The 22,223-nt window shown below is 45.8% G+C and overlaps 1 protein-coding gene across 1 annotated transcript in view; it reads right to left on the bottom strand.

Annotated features, from left to right (window-relative positions):
* Positions 1-18,167: 18,167 nt before the first annotated feature.
* The window catches only part of LOC142428582 (mitogen-activated protein kinase-binding protein 1-like), a 32,934-nt gene continuing 28,878 nt past the window's right edge, over positions 18,168-22,223 (bottom strand). Inside the window, 2 exon segments of the mRNA XM_075533423.1 lie at positions 18,168-18,229; positions 22,059-22,177. Of these exon segments, the coding sequence (XP_075389538.1) occupies positions 18,168-18,229; positions 22,059-22,177 (181 nt within the window).

Below are 22,223 nucleotides of genomic sequence, written 5' to 3'. Positions count from 1 at the left end.
CGCCAGGCCATCATGATGATGTTCCTGAGTAGAGCAGACAGTCCACAGAGAGAACAACATGGCTGGCCCTACTATGAGACATGATGCCCCTCAGTGACTAAGGGCGATACAGGGGACAGCACCGGAGACACAGTGTGGGAATTGCATCTGACCTGATCCCACCACACCGAGGCAAATCACTGGGGGAGTGCAGCGGAACAGCAAGGGAATGGAGTGGCAAGGTCCCCAGGGAATGCTGAAAGTGGACTTTGGGGCCAGGGCGTGGTGCCCCAACAGACTGGACTGGAAAACGCTCCTAAGGGTCAGCAAACGATCCCTGAACTAACTACAAGCTTTTCTCTTGTGAACTGTTTTGTTCTGTTCTTTGTCAGTGGTTTGTTTTTGTTGTCTGGTTGTATACTGTTGCTTTGTTTTCCTCTGTCTTGTTTTCGTGCATGTTAGTGACTCCACAGGTCTGTCTGAATAGGACAGGCTGGATGAACTATCTGGAGGAAAAACAACGGGACCGACAGTTCCGGGGGGACTTGGGGTGGGGGGGTGGGGGGGTAAGGAAGTGGTGTTAACAAACCCAGGGACAAGGGAAAAACATGGGACCCCAAATGGTAGAGAAGAGGGAGTGGCAGGCCTGGTGGGAAATGATCAAGGGTAAGGTTGCTTAGAGAAGAGGTATACTCTAGCCCAGGTGGCGATGAAGCATGGTAGTAGGGCAGGAGGAAAGTCAAGGGAGATGGGGGAAAGAGCTAGGAGTCAAATGGCATTCATGGAGGTCTAGACAAAGACATGTACATGCAAATATATATAGGAGGTTGGGGAAATAGATCTTTGTGTCTATATTTATAGGTCAAGTATTAAGGTGGCGGAAGGACCTTGGGCCTCTACTCAAACACTCCCTCAATGCATGAATACCTTCTTTTATTAAATTGGAACTCTATGATGCTCACTCTCCCGACACAACGGCTGGAGCCAAAGTGGGTGAACAAGTAAATGTGGTGAAGAAAGCTGATGGTGCCCGGCTATCAAAAGAGATAGTGACTGGGGTCTTAAAGGCTTGAAGATAAACAAGCAGCCATCTAGCTCAGAAGCAACAAAGTCCACATGGAAGAAAACACCAGCCTGTGTGATCGAGTGGTCCCAAAGGGATCAGTTACCAGGCATCAAAGAACAAAAAATCATATCATTGACTGCACACATCCATGATAGGATCGCTGAAGACAAATGGGTGCATAAGCAAATGTGGTGAAGAAAGCTGATGGTGCCCGGCTATCAAAAGAGAAAGTGTCTGGGGTCTTAAAGGCTTGAAGGTGAACAAGCGGCCATCTAGCTCAGAAGCAAAAAAGCCCACATGGAAGAAGCACACCGGCCAGTGCTATCACGAGGTGCCAAGGGACCAGGTATAAGGCATCATGCAAAAAAAACCCAAAACAACGATATAAGTGTGTGTATGTATGTGTATTTATGTGTATATATATATACCATATTAAATGAAGGGGGAAGTGCAGAGTGGAGACCCAAGGCCCAAGTGTCGGCCAATGGAGATCCCCTCATAGAGGCGTTTAGGAGAGGAGATGGGTTAATTAGGGTGCGAGGTAGTACCGATGAAGAACACAGCTTTCCCCCAGATCCTGGATGCTTCCTCCCCCCAACTACCATGATCCGAATTCTACCTTGCAGGCCTGGATAGGACAGAGGCTGTACACTGGTACATATGAGGGCTGGAGGTACAGGGAATCCAGGGTGGATGATACCTTCAGGACCAAGGGTGTGAGGGACGATGCTGGGAGAGTGGAGGGTGAGTGGGTTGGAAAGGGGGAACTGATTACAAGGATCCACATGTGACCTCTTCCCTGGGAGAGGGACAGCAGAGAAGGGGGGAAGGGAGACTCCGGATAGGGCAAGATATGACAAAATAGCGAGGTATAAATTACCAAGGGCACATGAGGGAGGGGGGAAAGGGGAGGGAGGGGAAAAAAAAGAGGACCTGATGCAAGGGGCTTAAGTGGAGAGCAAATGCCTTGAGAATGATTGGGGCAGGGAATGTATGGATGTGCTTTATACAATTGATTTTTGTATATGTATGGATGGTGATAAGAGTTGTATGAGTCCCTAATAAGATGTAAAAAAAGAAAAGAGGAGAAAAAAATGCTTAGGGCAAAGACTGTACAGATGTGCTTTATACAATTGATGTTTGTATATGTATGAACTGTGATAAGAATTGTATGAGCCCCTAATAAATTGTTAAAATTAAAAAAAAAAGGAAAAAACAAACAAACCCAGAGACAAGGGAACAACAAGTGGATGCAAATCCGTGGTGAGGGCGATGTAGGAATCCTGGTAGGGCGTGATCAAGGGTAAAGAAACCAAGAGGATTTACTGAAACCCAAATGAAGACTGAGCATGGCAGTGGGCACAAGAGGGAAATGAAAGGGAATAGCAGCGCGGCCTAGAGAGAGTTCTGTTGAGCGTGCCTCCCCACCACAAAGCTGTCTCTTTTGTGTTGAGAAAACTCTGCTGAATGATGCTGCCAGCAGGTGCGTGTCTCCCAGTTCCTTTTACGTCGATGGAGGAGACGCGTGAGTGTAAGGATAAAGGTGAATGGTGGCCACTCATAACCCAGGATGATCAGAAACCACAGAGTCAATTTAAGGAACGTAGATGTGGGACTCCGGAGAAAACTTCACTCCGGTACTTAAATGAACTTTCCTTACAATGTTGAGGCCTGACACGCCTAGTGCCTGAGGGCAACCGTGCTCCTGCCCTAGCGAGTTCTGTTGAGCGTGCCTCCCTCAGCTGGTTCCTTTTCTCTCCCAACAACATTGCTCCGTGAAATTCTGCGGATGATGAAAACTATTTGTCAGGGGTAGGTATTTTCACAATATTGGCCTGCCCTTCGAAGTACAAATACTTTCCAACACGGGTGCTGCCTCCCTGAGCTTTCATTTGTCTTGGCTCCATCGATGCAGATTCCTGTGCTGAATTCGCCATGGACTGGCACAGGTGTGTGCTTGTCAGCACGCAGGGCGTATGCAGCAATTTCGTCTTCCCAAGATCTACCGGGCTTGATCAAGGGTCCTTATTCTGATGAAAACGTTTTACGTCGAAATTCTAGAGGAGCACCATTGTGCCTCTGGGAGCTACACCCGGGTCTGCTGAACAGAGCCTCCCTAGGTTTCATTATTCTGACTTTACATTCAACACGGAATTTCACGGATCTCAGGAAACCGTGAATTGTGGCCGTACCAGAGTCTCACATTCTCATGGTCTAATGGAAGCTGAAGTTTCCCAGTCTGATCCGGCTGCTGCTTCGTTTCTGGGCAATTACCATTCAATTGTGGACCTTCAGCCTTCTTTGGAATTCTGTGTTTGCGGCATGTACCCGCACCTCACTAAGACCACCTAGTGGAGGGTTATGGGTCTCCGGACAACTGTCTTTATTTCAGGCGTCTGGAACAAAGAGACCCCACAGAGGTTGATGAGCACGGAGAAAATAAACTTCTGTTTCTTTATAGCACCCACTCATGGCACTTTTAGCATCTGATGGCAAAGAGCTCGTGCCGCATGATATTCTCAGTTCATGCGTGCCGCCTGCAGTTTCTTTCTTGCAGAAAAACCATTTCCCGTGTAATTCTTGAAACTGCTTCCAAACTGCGGCACAGAAGATTTATTTTTAGGGTTAACTTTAGACGGGCACATAGCTGTAGGCATTTGGGCACGTTTATGGATAGGGTTAGAGTTCAGGTGAGAAGTTACGGCTGGGGTTAGGATTCACGTTATGTTAAGGTTGAGGTTGCAATGTAAGGTGAGTGTGAGGTTGAAGGTAACAGTAGGGTATAGTGCTTAAGGGTGAGCGAACCTGTTTTCTCGTTTAGGCTTATGGTAAACTGGACTGATTAGGTATGGGTTAGGGTTGATATTTGTGTGAGGGTTAGAAAGTGTGCGAGGTTAAGAGTTAGGGTTAGGCTTACGGTTTGTGTTCCCTCTGTTTTGGTTAAGTTTCGCTCTCCGTCTGGTTGAAGTTATTGGATTATATCAACAGTGATATTGAGGGTTCGATTGAAGGTGAGGGATAGAGTTAAGTTAACTTGTGGAGAAGGGTGACGGTGAGGAGTAAGGTTAGTTGTAGGGTGAGCTGCATGTTAACATCAGATTTGGGGTTAAGATAAGGGTTGGGCTTAGGTTCGACATACGGTTAGGGTTAGGGCTTGGTTTAGGGTGAGCCTTCGTTTAGGGTTATGTTTAGGGTTAGGAGTATACAGAGTTAGACCTAGGCTTAGGGGTAGACCTCTGCTTAGGTTTAGACCTAGGGTTAGGATTAGGGTTGGTTTTAGGATAGGATTTAGCTTTGAAGTTTCATTTCCGTTTTGGATTATTGGAAGTACATCTGCTCTCCCTGGTTTTACTTTATGATCACAATGTTTCTGAGATTCATGGTTTAGGGGAAATCTTGCTACTTGCAGGTTCCAAAGCACAACGGCGCCACCTGCAGTTTGGTTTTCTGTCAAACTTATGCTCGCTCTTAGAGAATCCTGGGTCTTTGGGAAAACCGTGAGTCCCGCGACTTTCTCAGTTCAAGTGTGCCCCACGCAGCAGTGTGCTTTGTGTCTGAGCAATACAGCCGGGGAATTCCTGAGAATCTGGAACCCCGCCATGAAGTTCAGCCTGCATTCTATTTTCACACGCAAGTGGCTCCTTAGAGGTTTACATGCCTCTGTACACTGACGCTTCCAGCAACGTCATGTCTCGCAGGTCAATAGTGCCTATTTGATTTTCACAGGTCTGGGGAAAGGGGCGAAGCGCCTGGGATCCCGTGTTTTACCACTGTGCGGCCTCATGAAGATGTTTGTAAGTACAGCGGCAAGAACCTCGGTGTCAATTCTCTCAGATTGTCATTGCGATGGGAAGATTCCTTATTCGCTAGGAAACGTTTTTCCATGGAAGGCATGTCACCACAAAGCTGTCTCTTTTGTGTTGAGAAAACTCTGCTGAATGATGCTGCCAGCAGGTGCGTGTCTCCCAGTTCCTTTTACGTCGATGGAGGAGACGCGTGAGTGTAAGGATAAAGGTGAATGGTGGCCACTCATAACCCAGGATGATCAGAAACCACAGAGTCAATTTAAGGAACGTAGATGTGGGACTCCGGAGAAAACTTCACTCCGGTACTTAAATGAACTTTCCTTACAATGTTGAGGCCTGACACGCCTAGTGCCTGAGGGCAACCGTGCTCCTGCCCTAGCGAGTTCTGTTGAGCGTGCCTCCCTCAGCTGGTTCCTTTTCTCTCCCAACAACATTGCTCCATGAAATTCTGCGGATGATGAAAACTATTTGTCAGGGGTAGGTACTTTCACAATATTGGCCTGCCCTTCGAAGTACAAATACTTTCCTACACAGGTGCTGCCTCCCTGAGCTTTCATTTGTCTTGGCTCCATCGATGCAGATTCCTGTGCTGAATTCGCCATGGACTGGCACAGGTGTGTGCTTGTCAGCACGCAGGGTGTATGCAGCAATTTCGTCTTCCCAAGATCTACCGGGCTTGATCAAGGGTCCTTATTCTGATGAAAACGTTTTACGTCGAAATTCTAGAGGAGCACCATTGTGCCTCTGGGAGCTACACCCGGGTCTGCTGAACAGAGCCTCCCTAGGTTTCATTATTCTGACTTTACATTCAACACGGAATTTCACGGATCTCAGGAAACCGTGAATTGTGGCCATACCAGAGTCTCACATTCTCATGGTCTAATGGAAGCTGAAGTTTCCCAGTCTGATCCGGCTGCTGCTTCGTTTCTGGGCAATTACCATTCAATTGTGGACCTTCAGCCTTCTTTGGAATTCTGTGTTTGCGGCATGTACCCGCACCTCACTAAGACCACCTAGTGGAGGGTTATGGGTCTCCGGACAACTGTCTTTATTTCAGGCGTCTGGAACAAAGAGACCCCACAGAGGTTGATGAGCACGGAGAAAATAAACTTCTGTTTCTTTATAGCACCCACTCATGGCACTTTTAGCATCTGATGGCAAAGAGCTCGTGCCGCATGATATTCTCAGTTCATGCGTGCCGCCTGCAGTTTCTTTCTTGCAGAAAAACCTTTTCCCGTGTAATTCTTGAAACTGCTTCCAAACTGCGGCACAGAAGATTTATTTTTAGGGTTAACTTTAGACGGGCACATAGCTGTAGGCATTTGGTCATGTTTAGGGATAGTGTTAGAGTACAGGTGAGAGTTACGGGTGGCGTTAGGATCAGGGTTATGGCAAGGTTGAGGTTGCAATGTAAGGTGAGTGTGAGGTTGAAGGTAAGAGTAGGGTTTATTGCCTAACGGTGAGCAAACCTGTTTTCTCGTTTAGGCTTATGGTAAACTTGACTGTTTAGGTATGGGTCAGGGTCAATATTTGTGTGAGGGTTAGAAAGTGTGCGAGGTTAAGAGATAGCGTTAGGATTACGGTTTGTTTTCCATCCGTTTTGGTTAAGGTTAAGTTTAGCTCTCTGTCTAATTTAAGTGATTGGATTACATTAACGTTGATATTGAGGGTTCGAGTGAAGGTGAGGGATCGAGTTAAGTTAGGTTCAGGCGAAGGGTGACGGTTAGGAGTGAGGTTAGTTGTAGAGTTAGCTGCATGTTAACATCAGATTTTGGGTTAGGATTAGGGTTAGGCTTAGGTTCGACATAGGGTTAGGGTTAGGGCATGGTTTAGGGTGAGCCTTAGGTTAGGGTTAAGTTTAGGGTTCGGAGTATACAGAGTTTGACCTAGGCTTAGGGTTAGACCTCTGCTTAGGTTTAGACCTAGGGTTAGGTTTTGACCTAGGTTAGGGTTAGGTTTAGGGTCAGGATTAGGGTTGGTTTTAGGATAGGATTTAGCTTTGAGGTTTCATTTAAGTTTTGGATTATTGGAAGTACATCTGCTCTCCATGGTTTTACTTTACGATCACAATGTTTCTGAGATTCATGGTTTACAGGAAATCTTGCTTCTTGCAGGTTTCAAAGCAAAACAGCGCCACCTGCAGTGTGGTTTCCCTTCAAACTTACCCTCACTCTGAGAATCCTGGGTCTTTGGGAAAACCGTGATTCCCACGAGTTTCTCAGTTCAAGTGTGCCCCACGCATCAGTGTGTTTTGTGTCTGAGCAATACAGCCCGTGGAATTCCTGATAATCTGGAACCCTGCCATGAAGTTCAGCCTGCATTCTATTTTCACACGCAAGTGGCTCCTTAGAGGTTTACATGCCTCTGTACACTGTCGCTTCTAGCAATGTCATGTCTCACAGGTCAATAGCGCCTCTTTGAGTTTCACAGGTCTAGGGAAAGGGGCGAAGCGCCTGGGTTCCCGTGCTTCACCACTGTGCGGCCTCATGAAGATGTTTGTAATTACAGTGGCAAGTCCATCGGTGACAATTCTCTCAGGTTGTCATTGCGATGGGAAGATTCCTTATTCGCTAGGAAACGTTTTACCATGGATGACATGTCACCACAAAGCTGTATCTTTTGTGTTGAGAAAACTATGCTGAATGATGCTGCCAGCAGTTGTGTGTCTCCCAGTTCCTTTTATGTCGATGGAGGAGACGCGTGAGTGTAAGGATAATGGTGAATGGTGGCCGCTCATAACCCAGGATTATCAGAAACCACAGAGTAAATTTAAGGAACGTAGATGTGGGACTCCGGAGAAAACTTCACTCAGGGACTAAGTGAACTTTCCTTACAATGTTGAGGCCTGACACGCCTAGTGCCTGAGGGCAACCGTGCTCCTGCCCTAGGTAGTTTTGTTGAGCGTGCCCCCCTCAGGTGGTTCCTTTTCTCCCCCAACAACATTGCTCCGTGAAATTCTGCGGATGATGAAAACTATTTGTCATGGGTATGTAGTTTCACAATCTTGGCCTCCCCTTCAAAGTACAAATGCTTTCCTACATGGGTACTGCCTCCCTGAGCCTTCATTTGTCTTGGCTCCATCGATGCAGATTCCTGTGCTGAATACGCCATGGATTGGCACAGGTGTGTGCTTGTCAGCACGCAGGGCGTATGCAGCAATTTCGTCTTCCCAAGATCTACCTGGCTTGATGAAGGGTCCTTACTCTGGTGAAAACGTTTCTCGTCGAAATTCTAGAGGAGCACTAGTGTGCCTGTGGGAGCTACACCTGGGTCTGCTGAACAGAGGCTCCAGAGGTTTCATTTTTCTGGCTTCACAGGTAACACAGAATTTCATGGATCTAAGGAAACCGTGAATTGTGGCCATACCAGAGTCTCACATTCTCATTGTCTAATGGAAGCTTAAGTTTCCCAGTCTGATCCGGCTACTGCTTCGTTTCTGGGCAATTACCATTCAATTGTGGACGTTCAGCCTTCTTTGGAATTCTGTGATTAGGCATGTCTCTGCGCCTCACTAAGACCACCCAGTGGAGAGTTATATGTCTCCGGACAACTGTCTTTATTTTTGGCGTCTGAAACAAAGAGAATCCACAGAAGTTGATGAGCACGGAGAAAATAAACTTCCGTTTCTTTATAGCGCCCACTCATGGCACTTCTAGCATCTGAGGGCAAAGAGCTCGTGCCGCATGATATTCTCAGTTCACGCATGCCGCCTGCAGTTTCTTTCTTGCAGAAAAACCTTTTCCCGTGTAATTCTTGAAACTGATGCCAAGCTGCCGCACAGAAAATTTAGGTTTAGGGTTAACTTTAGACGGGCACATAACTAGAGGCATTTGGAAACGTTTAGGGATAGTTTAAGTGTTCGGGTGAGAGTTACGGCCGGCGTTAGGATTCGGGTTATTGTAAGGTTGAAGTTGCAATGTAGGGTGAGTTTGAGGTTAAATGTAAGAGTAGGGTTTAGTGCTTAAAGGTGAGCGAACACCCCCTGTGCTCCTGAGTGTGAGGTCCCAACAAAAAAATCACTGCTATCGATTCTGTTCTGAGGTTAGTGTCCCTATGGAGCACAGTTCAGCTGTCTCTGTGGGTTTCTGAGATTGAAGATCTTTGTGGAAATAGAAAGCCACCTCGTTCTGCAGAGAAGCATCTGGTGGTTCGAACTCTTGACCTTACAGTTAGAAGGCCGCCGTGTTATACACTTACACAAGTGTGTTATGTGAGGACTCAAAACCTAACCAAACGCACTACCTTCGAGTCCAAGTTGACTCCTAGTGAGCCTCTTGGATAGACTAGAACTGCTCCTGTGGGGTGCTGAGGCTGTAACTCAATGACTGTAGACATCTCAAACATCTGCTAGGTGAGCACTTGTGGAGGAAAAATATTACCTAAGGGGGTAAATGGAAGGGTGACTAGATGCTGGCCCCTGAGGAAAAAACCCTACTGGCCATCGAGGCAATGCTCATAAAATTTTTTCCTAGGTTGCAGCAGCAGCAGCAGCAAACTGGTTATTGGAGACCCTTTATGTAATCCATTGCCTGCAAAGTGTCACAGAATTAACAGCTGAAAATGGAGAGCCTGAGTTCCTTTCCTTTCCATTGGGTTCATTCCACATGGGAATATTGAATCATGCTGTAGGAGTGAGCAAAGAACTATAGGTGATGTGAGAGCTAGCTACCTGGCCACTGGTCACGTCTTCAGGAAGACAATGGTGTTGGTTTAAGCCTAGCAGTTGCCTGAATGTTGACCCAAACAACTGAGCAGGGTGGATCCAGGTTGCATGTAGTCTTGCTGCCTAACCCAGATGGAAGTGCATCTCTCAAACACTCACTGCCATTGAGTTGAGGGTGACTTATAGTGCCACTATAGGACAGGGTAGAACTTCCCTTGTGTATGTTTTCGTGGCTGGAACACTTTTCTGGGAGTGGCAGCCCTCTTCTTACTCCTGAGATAGTGGCCAATGGTTATATATTTTTGACCATTTTGTTAGCAGCCCCAATTTACACCCATTCCACCACAGGCCTCCTGAATTGTGTTAAAATAAGGGGGAAAGTGGCAATCTAGCTGCTCCCACTCTTGGCGACACCCTGTCTGCCATAGAACTCTGCTCCATTGGTTTCCCAGGGCTGAGAGTTTGGAAGTATTACACCAGAACTTTCTTCTGAGGTTCCTCTGGATGGATTCAAATAGCCAGCCTTTTGCTTAGTAGCCATTCCCCTTAACTTTAAATAACCTAGAGGCGTGATTAGTTATTTAGTTGACTAACCACAAAGTGGATGATGTGGGGAGAATTATCAACCCCATTTTTTCAAACAAGGAAATAGAGGCACATTATGACACTGCTGGAATTGGAAGAGCACTCATGTAAAACTAGGAAATTTGATATCCAGGCAGTGAACCTTCCTACTCAGTCACAATCACAGATTATACAGCACAGTTTTGGAGTCAGGAGAGACTGTATGTAAAGACCCATAAAGGATCAATGTTCAGACTGGATTCTGCAGGGATCAATGTATTAAAGATACTTGCTTGTGTTTGCATCACTTTTATCCCTATCATTCTTTTCATGCAACCAAAACTCTGTCCCAAGAGGATGGCAACGACAGTAACTAGACTGTTCTGTCTGCCTTCTACAGTAGGACATATAGACCATCTGAATAGACCCTTTGATTCTGTGCCCCTCCCCCTCCCATAGACAAAACTGCAGCTAGCACCCGACCCAAAACCGGCAGAGAAAGAGTTTGTCAAAAGTCTAGAAACAGCTGTCAATACCCTGAAAAACTAGCCTACAGAGGAGAAGACACAGAATCAAAAGCTACAAGTGAAAAAAAAGAAGCAGCTCCAGGTGAGTGGAATTCAGATACCTGAAACTAATAAAAACTGTAGAGCTTCTCAAAGTGGTTCACGCTGTTTTAATGGTAGCCAGGGTCAAGTCACATTGGCCTGAAACAGTGTCTCCACCTAAATCCCTAGGCTTCTGAAATTCCTAGTACCCTGTGCCCTGCAGTCCCTATTACCCAATAACACTGCTGATTTTACTTTATAGCCACCTTCTCATTCGTTGAGACTTCTGATTCAGAGTGACTCTGCAGTACAGAGTAGGAAAACCCAGGGGGATTTCAAAGGCTGCAGATATTTATGGGAGCAGCCAGCTTCATCTTTGTCCTGGGGAGTTGTCGGAAGCTTTTCTAACACCAAACTTGCAGTTAGCATCCAGTTGTTAAACCACTGCACCAATAGGGTTTCTGTTTGAGTCTCCTAATCATCCACTGCTATTAAATCTATTCCGATATATAGTGATCAAGTGGACAGAGCAGAACTGAACCCTAGAGCTCCTGTATAGTGGAAAGCCTCACCTTGGTCCTGGTAGTTTCAAACCGCTGACCATGCAGTTAGCAGGCACAACACACTACACCCCCTGTGCTCCTAAGGGTGTGGTCCCAACAGAAAAGCACTGCTATCGATTCAGTTCTGAGGTTAGTGTTCCTATGGATCACAGTACAGCTGTCTCTGTGGGTTTCAGAGATTGCAGATCTTTGTGGAAATAGAAAGCCTCCTCTATCTGCAAAGAAGCATCTGGTGGTTCGAACTATTGACCTTATAGTTAGCTGGTCGTTGTGTTATCCACTTACACAAGTGTGTTGTGTGAGGACTCAAAACCAAACCAAACTCACTACCTTCGAGTCCATGTTGACTCCTAGTGACCCTCTTGGATAGACTAGAACTGCTTCTGTGGGATGCTGTGGCTGTAACTCAATGAGTGTAGACAACCTCTACCATGTCCCAGGTGAGGACTTGTGCAGGAAAAATATTAGCAAAGGGGGTTAATGAAAGGGTGACTAGTGTCTGTCCCCTGAGGAGCAAGCCCTACTGGCCATCAAATCAATGCTCATAAAATACTTTCCTAGGTTGCAGCAGCAGCAGCAACCTGGTTGGTGGAGACCCTCTATGTAATCTAGAGCCTGCGGAGTGTCACAGAATTAACAGCTGAAAATGGAAAGCTTGAGTTACACTCCTTTCCCTTGGGTTCAATCCACATGGGAAGAGTGAATCATGCTGCAGGAGTGAGCAAAGAACTCTAGGTGAGGTGAGAGCTAGCTACATGGCCACTGGTCACATATCCAGGAAGACGATGGTGTTGGTTTAAGCCTAGCAGTTGCCTGAATGTTGACCCAAACATCTGAGCACGGTGCATCCTCGTAGGGTGTAATCTTGTTGCCTAACCCAGATGGAAGTGCATCTCTCAAACACTCACTGCCATCGAGTTGAGGGTGACTTATAGTGCCACTATGGGATAGGGTAGATCTTCCCTTGTGTATGTTTTGGTGGCTGGAACACTTTTCTTGGATAAGCAGCCCTCGTCTTTCTCCTGAGATAGTGGCCAATGGTTACATATTTTTGACCATTTTGTTAGCAGCCCCATTTTACAACCATTCCACCACCAGGCCTCCTGAATTGTGTTAAAATAGGGGTAAAAGTGGTAATCTAACTGCTCCCACTATTGGCGATCCCCTGTCTGTCATAGAACTCTGCTCCATTGGTTTCCCAGGGCTGAGGGTTTGGAAGTTTTGCACCAGAACTTTCTGCTGAGGTTCCTCTGGATGGATTAAATAGCCAGCCTTTTGTTTAGTAGCCAAGCCCCTTAACTTGAAATAACCAATAGGCGTGATTAGTTATTTAATTGACTAACCACAAAGTGGATGATATGGGGAGAATTATCAACCCCAATTTTCAAACAAGGAAACTGAGGTACACTAAGACACTGCTGGAGTTGGAAAAGCGCTCATGCAGAACTAGGAAGTTTCATATCTAGGCAGTGAGTCCCCCTACTCTGTCACAATCACCGACTACTCAGAACTGTTTTGGCGTCTGGATAGACTTTATGTAAAGACCCCACAAAGGATCAATGTTCAGGCTGGATTCCACAAGGATCAATGTATTAAAGATACTTGCTTGTTTTTCAATCACTTTTATCTGAATCATTCTTCTCATGCAACCAAAACTCAGTCCCTGGAGGAGGGTAACGTCAGTAACCAGACTGTTCTGTCTGCCATCTACAGTAGGACATATAGACCATCTGAATAGACCCTTTGATTCTGTGCCCCTCCCCCTCCCATAGACAAAACTGCAGCTAGCACCAGATCCGAAACCGGCAGATAAAGAGTTTGTTATAAGTCTAGAAACAGCTATCAATATGCTGAAAATATAGCCTGCAGAAGAGAAGACACACAATCAAAAACTAAAAGTGAAAAAAAGAAGCTCCAGGTGAGTGGAATTCAGATACCCGACACCAATGAAAACAGTAGAGCTTCTCACAGTGGTTCACGCTGATTTAGTGGTAGCCAGGTTCAAGTCACATTGGCCTGAATCAGTGTCTCCACCCAAATCCCTCCGCTTCTGAAATTCCTAGTACCCTGTGTCCTGAAGTCCTTTTTACCCAATAACCCTTATTCTACTTTATAGCCACCTTCTCATTCGTTGAGACTTCTGATTCAGAGTGACTCTGCAGGACAAAGTAGGAAAACCCCCCTGGATCTCCAAGGCTGTGGATCTTTATGGGAGCAGCCAGCTTCATCTTTGTCCTGGGGAGTTGCCTGGTGCTTTTCTAACACCAAACTTGCATTTCGCATCCAGATGTTAAACCCCTGCACCAATAGGGTTTTTGTTTGAGTCTTATAATCATCCAGAGCTATTAAATCTATTCCTATATGTAGTGATCAAGTGGACAGAGCAGAACTGATCCCTAGAGTTTCTCTTTAGTGAAAAGCCTCATGTTGGTCCTGGTGGTTTCAAACCACTGACCATGAAGTTAGCAGGCACAGCACACTACAACCCCTGTGCTTCTCAGTGTGAAGTCCCAACCATGAAATCACTGCTTTCGATTCAGTTCTGAGGTTAGTGTCCCTATGGATCACAGTACAGCTGTCTTTGTAGGTTTCTGAGATTGAAGATATTTGTGGAAATAGAAAGCCTCCTCATTCTCCAGAGAAGCATCTGGTGATTCGAATTGTTGCCCTCACAGTTAGCAGCCTGTCTTGTTATCCACTTACACAAGTGTGTTGTGTGAGGACTCAAATCCAAACCAAAATTACCACCTTTGAGTCTATGTTGACCCTTAGTGACCTTCTTGGATAGACGAACTGCTCCTGTGGGGTGCTGAGGCTGTAACTCAATGAGGGCAGACATCCTGAACCATCTCCCAGGTGAGTACCTGTGGAGAAAAATTATTACTTAACGGGGTTAATGGAAGGGTGACTCTAGTCTGGCCCTTGAGGAGCAAGCCCTACTGGCCAACGAGGCAATGCTCTTAATATTATTTCCTGGTGGCAGCAGCAGCAGCAACCTTGTTGGTGGAGACCCTCTATGAAATCTAGAGCCAGCATAGTGTCACAGCGTTAACAGCAGAAAATGGAAAGCTTGAGTTACATTTTACTAGGAGTCAACATGAACTCGAGGTATTTCAGAAGCCTAGGGATTTGGGTGGGGACACTGAATCAGGCCAATGTGACTTGATCCAGGCTACCACTAAACCAGTGTGAACCAATGTGAGATACTTTAGTGTTTTCATTTGTCTCGGTCGTCTGAATTCCACTCACCTGGAGCTCCTTCTTTTTTTTTTTTTTAACTTTAACTTTTGATTATCTGTCTTGTCTTCTGCAGGCTAGTTTTTTAGGGTATTAACAGCTCTTTCTAGACTTTTGACAAACTCTTAATCTGCAGGTTTCTTGTCTGGTGCTGACTCCAGTTTTGCCTATGGGAGGACGAGGGGCACGGAAACAAAGGATCTATTCAGATGGTCTATGTGTCCTACTGTAGAAGTCAGACAGAACAGACTGGTTACTATCGTTGCCATCTGCTTGGGGCTGAGTTGTGGTTTCATGAGAAGAATGATAGGGATTAAATTGATGCAAACACAAGCAAGTACCTTTAATACATTGATCCCGGCAGAATCCACCCTGATCATTGATCCTTTCTGGTGTCTTTATATACAGTCTTTCCTGACTCCAAAACTGTTCTGAGTGGTCGGTGATTGTGACTGAGTACGAGGGCTGACTGCCTAGATATGAAACTTCCTAATTCTGCATGAGCGCTCTTCCAACTCCAGTGGTGTCTTAGTGTGCCTCAGTATCCTTTTTTGAATAGTGGGGTTTATAATTCTCCCCACATCATCCATTTTGTGGTTAGTCAATTAAATAACTAATCAAGCCTATAGGTTATTTAATGTTAATGGGCTTGGCTACTATGCAAAAGGCTGGCTATTTCAATCAATCCAGAGGTCCCTCATAAGAAAGGCCTGGTGTAATACTACCAAATTTTCATGCCTCTGAAACCAATGGAGCAAAGTTCTATGACAGAAAGTGGGTCGCCAAGAGTGGGAGCAGCTTGAGTGCCACTTTCCCCCCTATTTTAACACAATTCAGTAGGCCTGGTGGTGGAATGGGTGTAAAATGGGTTTGCTAACAATATGGTCAAAAATATTTAACCATTGGCCCCTATCTCAGGAGAAAGAAGTGGGCTTCTACTCCCACAAAAGTGATCCAGCCACCAAAACATACACAATGGAAGTTGTACCCTGTCACATTGTGGCACTATAAGTCACCCTCAACTCGATGGCAGTGAGTGTCTGAGAGATACACTTCCATCTGGGTTAGGCAGCAAAACCACATGCAAATGAGATCCACCATGCTGAGATGTTTGGGTCAACACTCAGGCAACTGCTAGGCTTAAACCAACACCATTGTCTTCCTGGAGACAAGAACAGTGGGCATGTAGCTAGCTCTTACCTCACCAATAGTCCTTTGCTCATTCCTGAGCATGATTCACTCCTCCCATGTGGATTGAACCCAAGGGAAAGGAAGGTAACTCAAACTTTCCATTTTCAGCAGTTAATTCTGTGACACTATGCAGGCTCTAGATTACATAGAGGGTCTCCAACAACCAGGTTGCTGCTGCTGCTGCCATCAAGGAAAGAATTTTATGAGCATTGCCTCGATGGCTAGTAGAGCTTGCCCCTCAAGGGACAGACTCTAGTCACCCTTCCATTAACGCCCTTAGGTAATATTTATCCTTCACAAGTCCTCACCTGGGAGACGGTTGAGGAGGTCTACACTCATTGACTTACAGCCTCAGCACCCCACAGGACCAGTTCTACTCTATCCAAGAGGGTCACTAGGAATCAACATGGACTCGAAGTTAGTGAGTTTGGTTTGGTTTTGAGTATTCACACAACACACTTGTGTAAGTGGATAACACGATGGGCTATTAACTCTAAGGTCAAGAGTTTGAAACACCAGATGCTTCTCTTGAGAGAGAGAAGGCTTTCTATTTCCACAAAGATCTTCAATCTCAGAAACCCACAGAAACAACTCTACTGTGATCCATAGGGACACTAACCTCAGAACTGAATTGATAGCAGTGATTTTTTTGTTGGGACTTCACACTGAGGAGCACAGGGGTTGTAGTGTGTTGTGCCTGCTAACTGCATGGCCAGTGGTTTGAAACCACCAGGACCAAGGTGAGGCTTTCCACTAAAAACAAACTGTAGTGATCAGTTCTGCTATGTCCACTTGATCATATATTTCGGAATAGATTTAATTCCAGTGAATAAATATTAAACTCAAACAGAAACCCTATTGTGCATGGGTTTAACATCTGGATGCTAACAGCAAGTTTGGTGTTAGAATAGCACCAGACAACTCCCCAGGCCAAAGATGAAGCTGGCTGCTCCCATAAAGGTCCGCAGCCTCGCAAATCCCGGTGGTCTGTCCTACTCTGTCCTGCAGAGTCACTCTGAATCAGAAGTCTCAACGAACGAGAAGGTGGCTATAAAATAGAATCAGCAGGGTTATTGGGTAATAGGGACTGCAGGACACAGGGTACTTGGGATTTCAGAAGGCTAGGGATTTGGTTGGAGACACTGATTCAGGCCAATGTGACTTGAACCTGGCTACTACTAAACCAGCATGAACAACTGTGAGAAACTATTGTTTTCATTGGTCGGTTGTCTGTATTCCACTCACGTGGAGCTGCTTCTTCTTTTTTTTTTTCACTTGTAGCTTTTGATTCTGTGTCTTCTGCTCTGTAGGGTTGATTTTCAGGGTATTGACAGCTCTTTCTAGACTTTTGAGAAACTATTAATCTGCAGGTTTCGGGTCTGGTGCTGGCTGCAGTTTTGTGTATGGGAGGGAAAGGGGCACAGAATCAAAGAGACTATTCAGATGGTCTATGTGTCCTACTGTAGAAGTCAGACAGAACAGTCTGGTTACTGTCGTTGCCATCAGCCTGGGACTGAGTTTTGGTTGCATGAGAAGAATGATAGGGATAAAAGTGATGCAAACACAAGCAAGTATCTTTAATACATGGATCCCTGCAGAATCCAGCCTGTATGTTGATGCTTTGTGGGGTCTCTACATATAGTTTCTCCTGACTCCAAAACAGTTCTGAGTAGTCGGTGATTGTGACAGAGTAGGAGGGCTCACTGCCCAGATATCAAACTTCCTAGTTCTGCATGAGCGCTCTTCCAACTCAAGCAGTGTCTTAGTGTGCCTCAGTTTCCTTGTTTGAAAAATAGGGTTGATAATTCTCCCCACATCATCCACTTTGTGTTTAGTCAATTAAATTACTAATCACGCCTATAGGTTGTTTCAAGATGAGGGGCTTGGCTACTAAGTAAATGACTGGTTATTTGAATCCATTTAAAGTTTCCTCAGAAGAAAAGCCTGGTGTAATACTACCAAACTCTCAGCCCTGGGAAACCAATGGAGCAGAGTTCTATGACAGACAGGGGGTCGCCAAGGGTGGGAGCAGCTAGATTGTCACTCCCCCACCTATTTTAACACAATTCAGGAGGCTTGGTGGTGGAATGGTTGTAAAATGGGGCTGCTAACAAAATGGTCAAAAATATGTAACCATTGGCCACTATCTCAGGAGAAAGAAGAGGGCTGCTACTCCCAGAAAAGTGTTCCAGCCACCAAAACATACACAAGGGAAGTTCTACCCTGTCCCATGGTGACACTATAAGTCACCCTCAACTCGATGGCGGTGAGTGTTTGAGAGATGCACTTCCATCTGGGTTAGGCAGCAAGACTGCATAGAACCTGGATCCACCCACTCAGATGTTTGGGTCAACATTCAGGGAAATGCTAGGCTTAAACCAACACCATTGTCTTCCTGGAGACGTGACCAGTGGTCATGTGGCTAGCTCTCACCTCACCTATAGTTCTATGCTCACTCCTGCAGTATGATTCACTATTCCCATGTGGATTGAACCCAAGGGAAAGGAATGTAACTCAAGCTTTCCATTTTCAGCTGTTAATTCTGTGACACTATGCAGGCTCTTGATTACATAGAGGGTCTCCAATAGCCAGGTTTCTGCTGCTGCTGCCACCTACGAAAGAATTTTATGAGCATTGCCTCAATGGCCAATAGGGCTTGCTCCTCAGGGGACAGACTCTAGTCACCCTTCCATTAAACCACTTAGGTAATAATTTTCCTCCACACGTCCTCTCTTGGGAGATGGTTGAGGATGTCTACACTCATTGACATATAGTCTCAGCACCCCAGAGGTGCAGTTCTACTCTATCTAATAGGGTCAGTAGAAGTCAACATGGATGCGAAGATAGTGAGTTTGGTTTGGTTTTGAGTCCTCACACAACTCACTTGTGTAAGTGGATGACACGACGGGCTGCTAACTGTAAGGTCAACAGTTCGAACCACCAGATGCTTCTCTGGAGAAAGAAGAGGCTTTGTATTTCCACAAAGATCTTCAATCTCAGAAACCCACAGAGACAACTCTACTGTGAACCATAGTCACACTAACCTCAGAACTGACTCGATAGCAGTGATTTTTTTGTTGGGGTCTCATACTGAGGAGCACAGGGGGTGTAGAGTGTTGTGCCTGCTAACTGCATGGTCAGCGGTTTGAAATCACCAAGACCAAGGTTAGGCTTTCCAGTAAACAGAAACTCCAGGGATCAGTTCTGCTCTGTCCACTTGATATACTATATATCTGAATAGATTTAATAGCAGTAGTTGATTATAAACACAACCAGAAACTGTATTGATGCAGGGGTTTAAGATCTGGATGCTAACTGCAAGTTTGGTGTTAGAAAAGCACCAGACAACTCCCCAGGCCAAAGATGAAGCTGGCTGCTCCCATAAAGATCCACAGCCTTGGAAATCCCGGTGGGGTTTCCTACTCTGTCCTGCAGAGTCACTCTGAATCAGAAGTCTCAACGAATGAGAAGGTGGCTATAAATTAGAATCAGCAGGATTATTGGGTAATAGGGACTGCAGGACACGGGGTACTAGGAATTTCAGAAGCCTTGATATTTGGGTGGTGACCCTGATTCAGGCCAATGTGGCTTGAACCTGGCTACCACTAAAACAGCATGAACCACTGTGAGAAGCTCTACTATTTTCATTGATCTCGGTTGTCTGAATTCCACTCACCTTGAGCTTCTTCTTCTTTTTTTCACTTGTAGCTTTTGATTCTGTGTCTTTTCCTTTGCAGGCTAGTTTTTCAGGGTATTGACAGCACTTTCTAAACTTTTGACAACCTCTTAATCTGAAGGTTTTGGGTTGTTGCAGGCTGCATTTTTGTCTATGGGAGGGAGAGGGGCACAGAATCAAAGGGTCTATTCAGATGGTCTATGTGTGTTACTGTAGAAGTCAGACAGAACAGTCATGTTACTGTCGTTGCCATCAGCCTGGGACTGAGTTTTGGTTGTATGAGTAGAATGATAGCGATAAAAGTGATGCAAAATCAAGAAAGTATCTTTAATATATTGATCCCTGCAGAATCCAGCCTGTATGTTGATGCTTTGTGGGGTCTCTACATATAGTTTCTCCTGACTCCAAAACAGTTCTGAGTAGTCGGTGATTGTGACTGAGTAGGAGGGCTCACTGCCTAGATATCAAACTTCCTAGTTCTGCATGAGGGCTATTCCAACTCCAGGGGTGTCTTAGTGTGCCTCAGTTTCCTTGTTTGAAAAATAGGGTTGATAATTCTCCCCACATCATCCACTTTGTGTTTAGTCAATTAATTACCTAATCATGCCTATAGGTTATTTCAAGTTGATGGGATTGGATACTAAGCAAAAGAGTGGCTATATGAATCCATCCAGAGGTCCCTCAGAAGAAAGGCCTGAGGTTATTTCCAAACTCTCATCCCTGGGAAACCAATGTAGCAGAAGTCTATGACAGACAGGGGGTCACCTAAAGTGGGAGCAGCTAGATTGCCATTTTTCCTCCTATTTTAACACAATTCAGGAAGCCTGGTGGTGGAATGGGTGTAAAATAGGGCTGCTAAGAAAATGGCCAAAAAATATAACCATTGGCCCTTATCTCAGGAGAAAGAAGAGTTCTGCTAATAACAGAAAAGTGTTCCAGTCACCAAAACATACACAAAGGCAGTTCTACCCTGTCCCATGGTGGCACTAAAAGTCACCCTCCACTCGATGGCAGTGAGAATTTGATAGATGCACTTCCATCTGGGTTAGCCAGCAAGACTACATGCAAACTGGATCCACCCTGCTCAGATGTTTGGGCAACATTCCGAAAACTGCTAGGCTTAAATCAACACCATTGTCTTCTTGGAGACGTGACCAGTGGCCAGGTAGCTAGTTCTCACCTCACCTATAGTTCTATGCTCACTCCTGCGGCAGGATTCACTCTTCCCATGTGGATTGAACCCAAGGGAAATGAATGTAACTCAAGCTTTCCATTTTCAACTGTTAATTCTGTGACACTATGCAGGCTCTGGATTACATAGAGAGTCTCCACTAACCAGGTTGCTGCTGCTGCTGCTGCTGCCACCTAGGAAAGAATTTTATGAGCATTGCCTCGATGGCCAGTAGGGCTTGTTCCTCCGGGGACAGACTCCAGTCACCCTTCCATTAACCCCCTTAGGTAATATTTTTCCTCCACAAGTCCTCACCTGTTAGATTGTTGGGGATGTCTACACGCATTGAGTTACAGCCTCAGCACCCTACAGGAGCATTTCTAGTCTATCCAAGAGGGTCACTAGGAGTCAACATGGACTCGAAGGTAGTGAGTTTGGTTTGGTTTTGCGTCCTCACACAACACACTTGTGTAAGTGGATAACAAGACGGGCTGTTAACTGTAAGGTCTACTGTTCTAACCACCAGATGCTTCTCTGGAGATAGAGGAGGCTTTCTATTTGGACAAAGATCTGCAATCTCTGAAATCCAAGGAGACATCTCTACTGTGACCCAAAGGGTCACTAACCCCAGAACTTAATAGATAGCAGTGATTTTTTAGCTGCACCCTCACAATGAGGAGAACAGGGGTTGTATTCTGTTTTGTCTGCTAACTTCATGGTCAGAGGTTGAAACCACCAGTACCAAGGTGAGGCTTTCCACTAAACAGAAACTCCAGGGATCAGTTATGCTCTGTCCATTTGATCACTATATATCAGAATAGATTTAATAGCAGTTGATAATTATAAAACTCAAACAGAAACCCTATTGGTGCACGGGTTTAACTTGTGGATGCTAACTGCAAGTTTGGTGTTAGAAAAGCACCAGACATCTCCCCAGGAGAAAGATGAATCTGGCTGCTACCATAAAGATCCGCAGCCTTGGAAATCCTGGTGGGGTTTCCTATTCTGTCCTGGAAAATCACTCTGAATCAGGAGTCACAACGAATGTGAAGGTGGCTATAAAGTAGAATGCAGGGATTTTGGGTAATAGGGACTGCAGGACACAGGGTAATGTTTAGAGCCGATAGCCTATAAGACCCTGGCCTCAGACACGTAGCCGAAACTTGGCCGCTTTGTAACAGCAAGGCTTTGTTTCCTGCCCAACTTTGTCCCCACATTCCAACCTACTGTAGCATTGGCAGTTCCGATAACTGATCTTGTTGCCATTAGTCAAAGTACTCAGCACCCATTGAACTGCAGATATACCATATTAGGAACATAATGATAAGTTCACCCGTACGTCTCCACTGGGCTCCTCCTGAGGAAACTAGGGCAGGTGCTCGCTCAGGGTGGTCCTTGGTGACTGGAACAAGTCTAGCTCTCTGCCAGAAGTGTCCAAATAGCACTGGATCAATAGCTCTGCCTAGGCTCTCATCCACTGCCCAGGACTGGCCCACCAGCAGAGGACAGACCGTATCACGACTGTCCAGGAATCTTAGCATCTCCAGCAGCTGGCACTACAGTCCGGGCGCCTCCTGCCAGGGGACACACTTACCACATGGTAGAGCCACATGGCCCGGCGCATGTTGTCCTGGAGCTCCGCCACCAGACACCTGTGGTGCTTGGACGGGTCTGGACTGTAGGGCTGGGCTGGAGGCTGCTGGTGATGGTTCCCTGTGGGGTGAAATGTGAACGTAGGCCTGGACAAGGCTCAGTGCTC

This window comes from Tenrec ecaudatus, chromosome 16 (assembly GCF_050624435.1).
Source record: "Tenrec ecaudatus isolate mTenEca1 chromosome 16, mTenEca1.hap1, whole genome shotgun sequence".
NCBI lineage: Eukaryota > Metazoa > Chordata > Mammalia > Afrosoricida > Tenrecidae > Tenrec > Tenrec ecaudatus.
The sequence above is the reverse complement of the archived record's forward strand: the minus strand, read 5'-3'. Positions and strand labels throughout refer to the sequence as shown.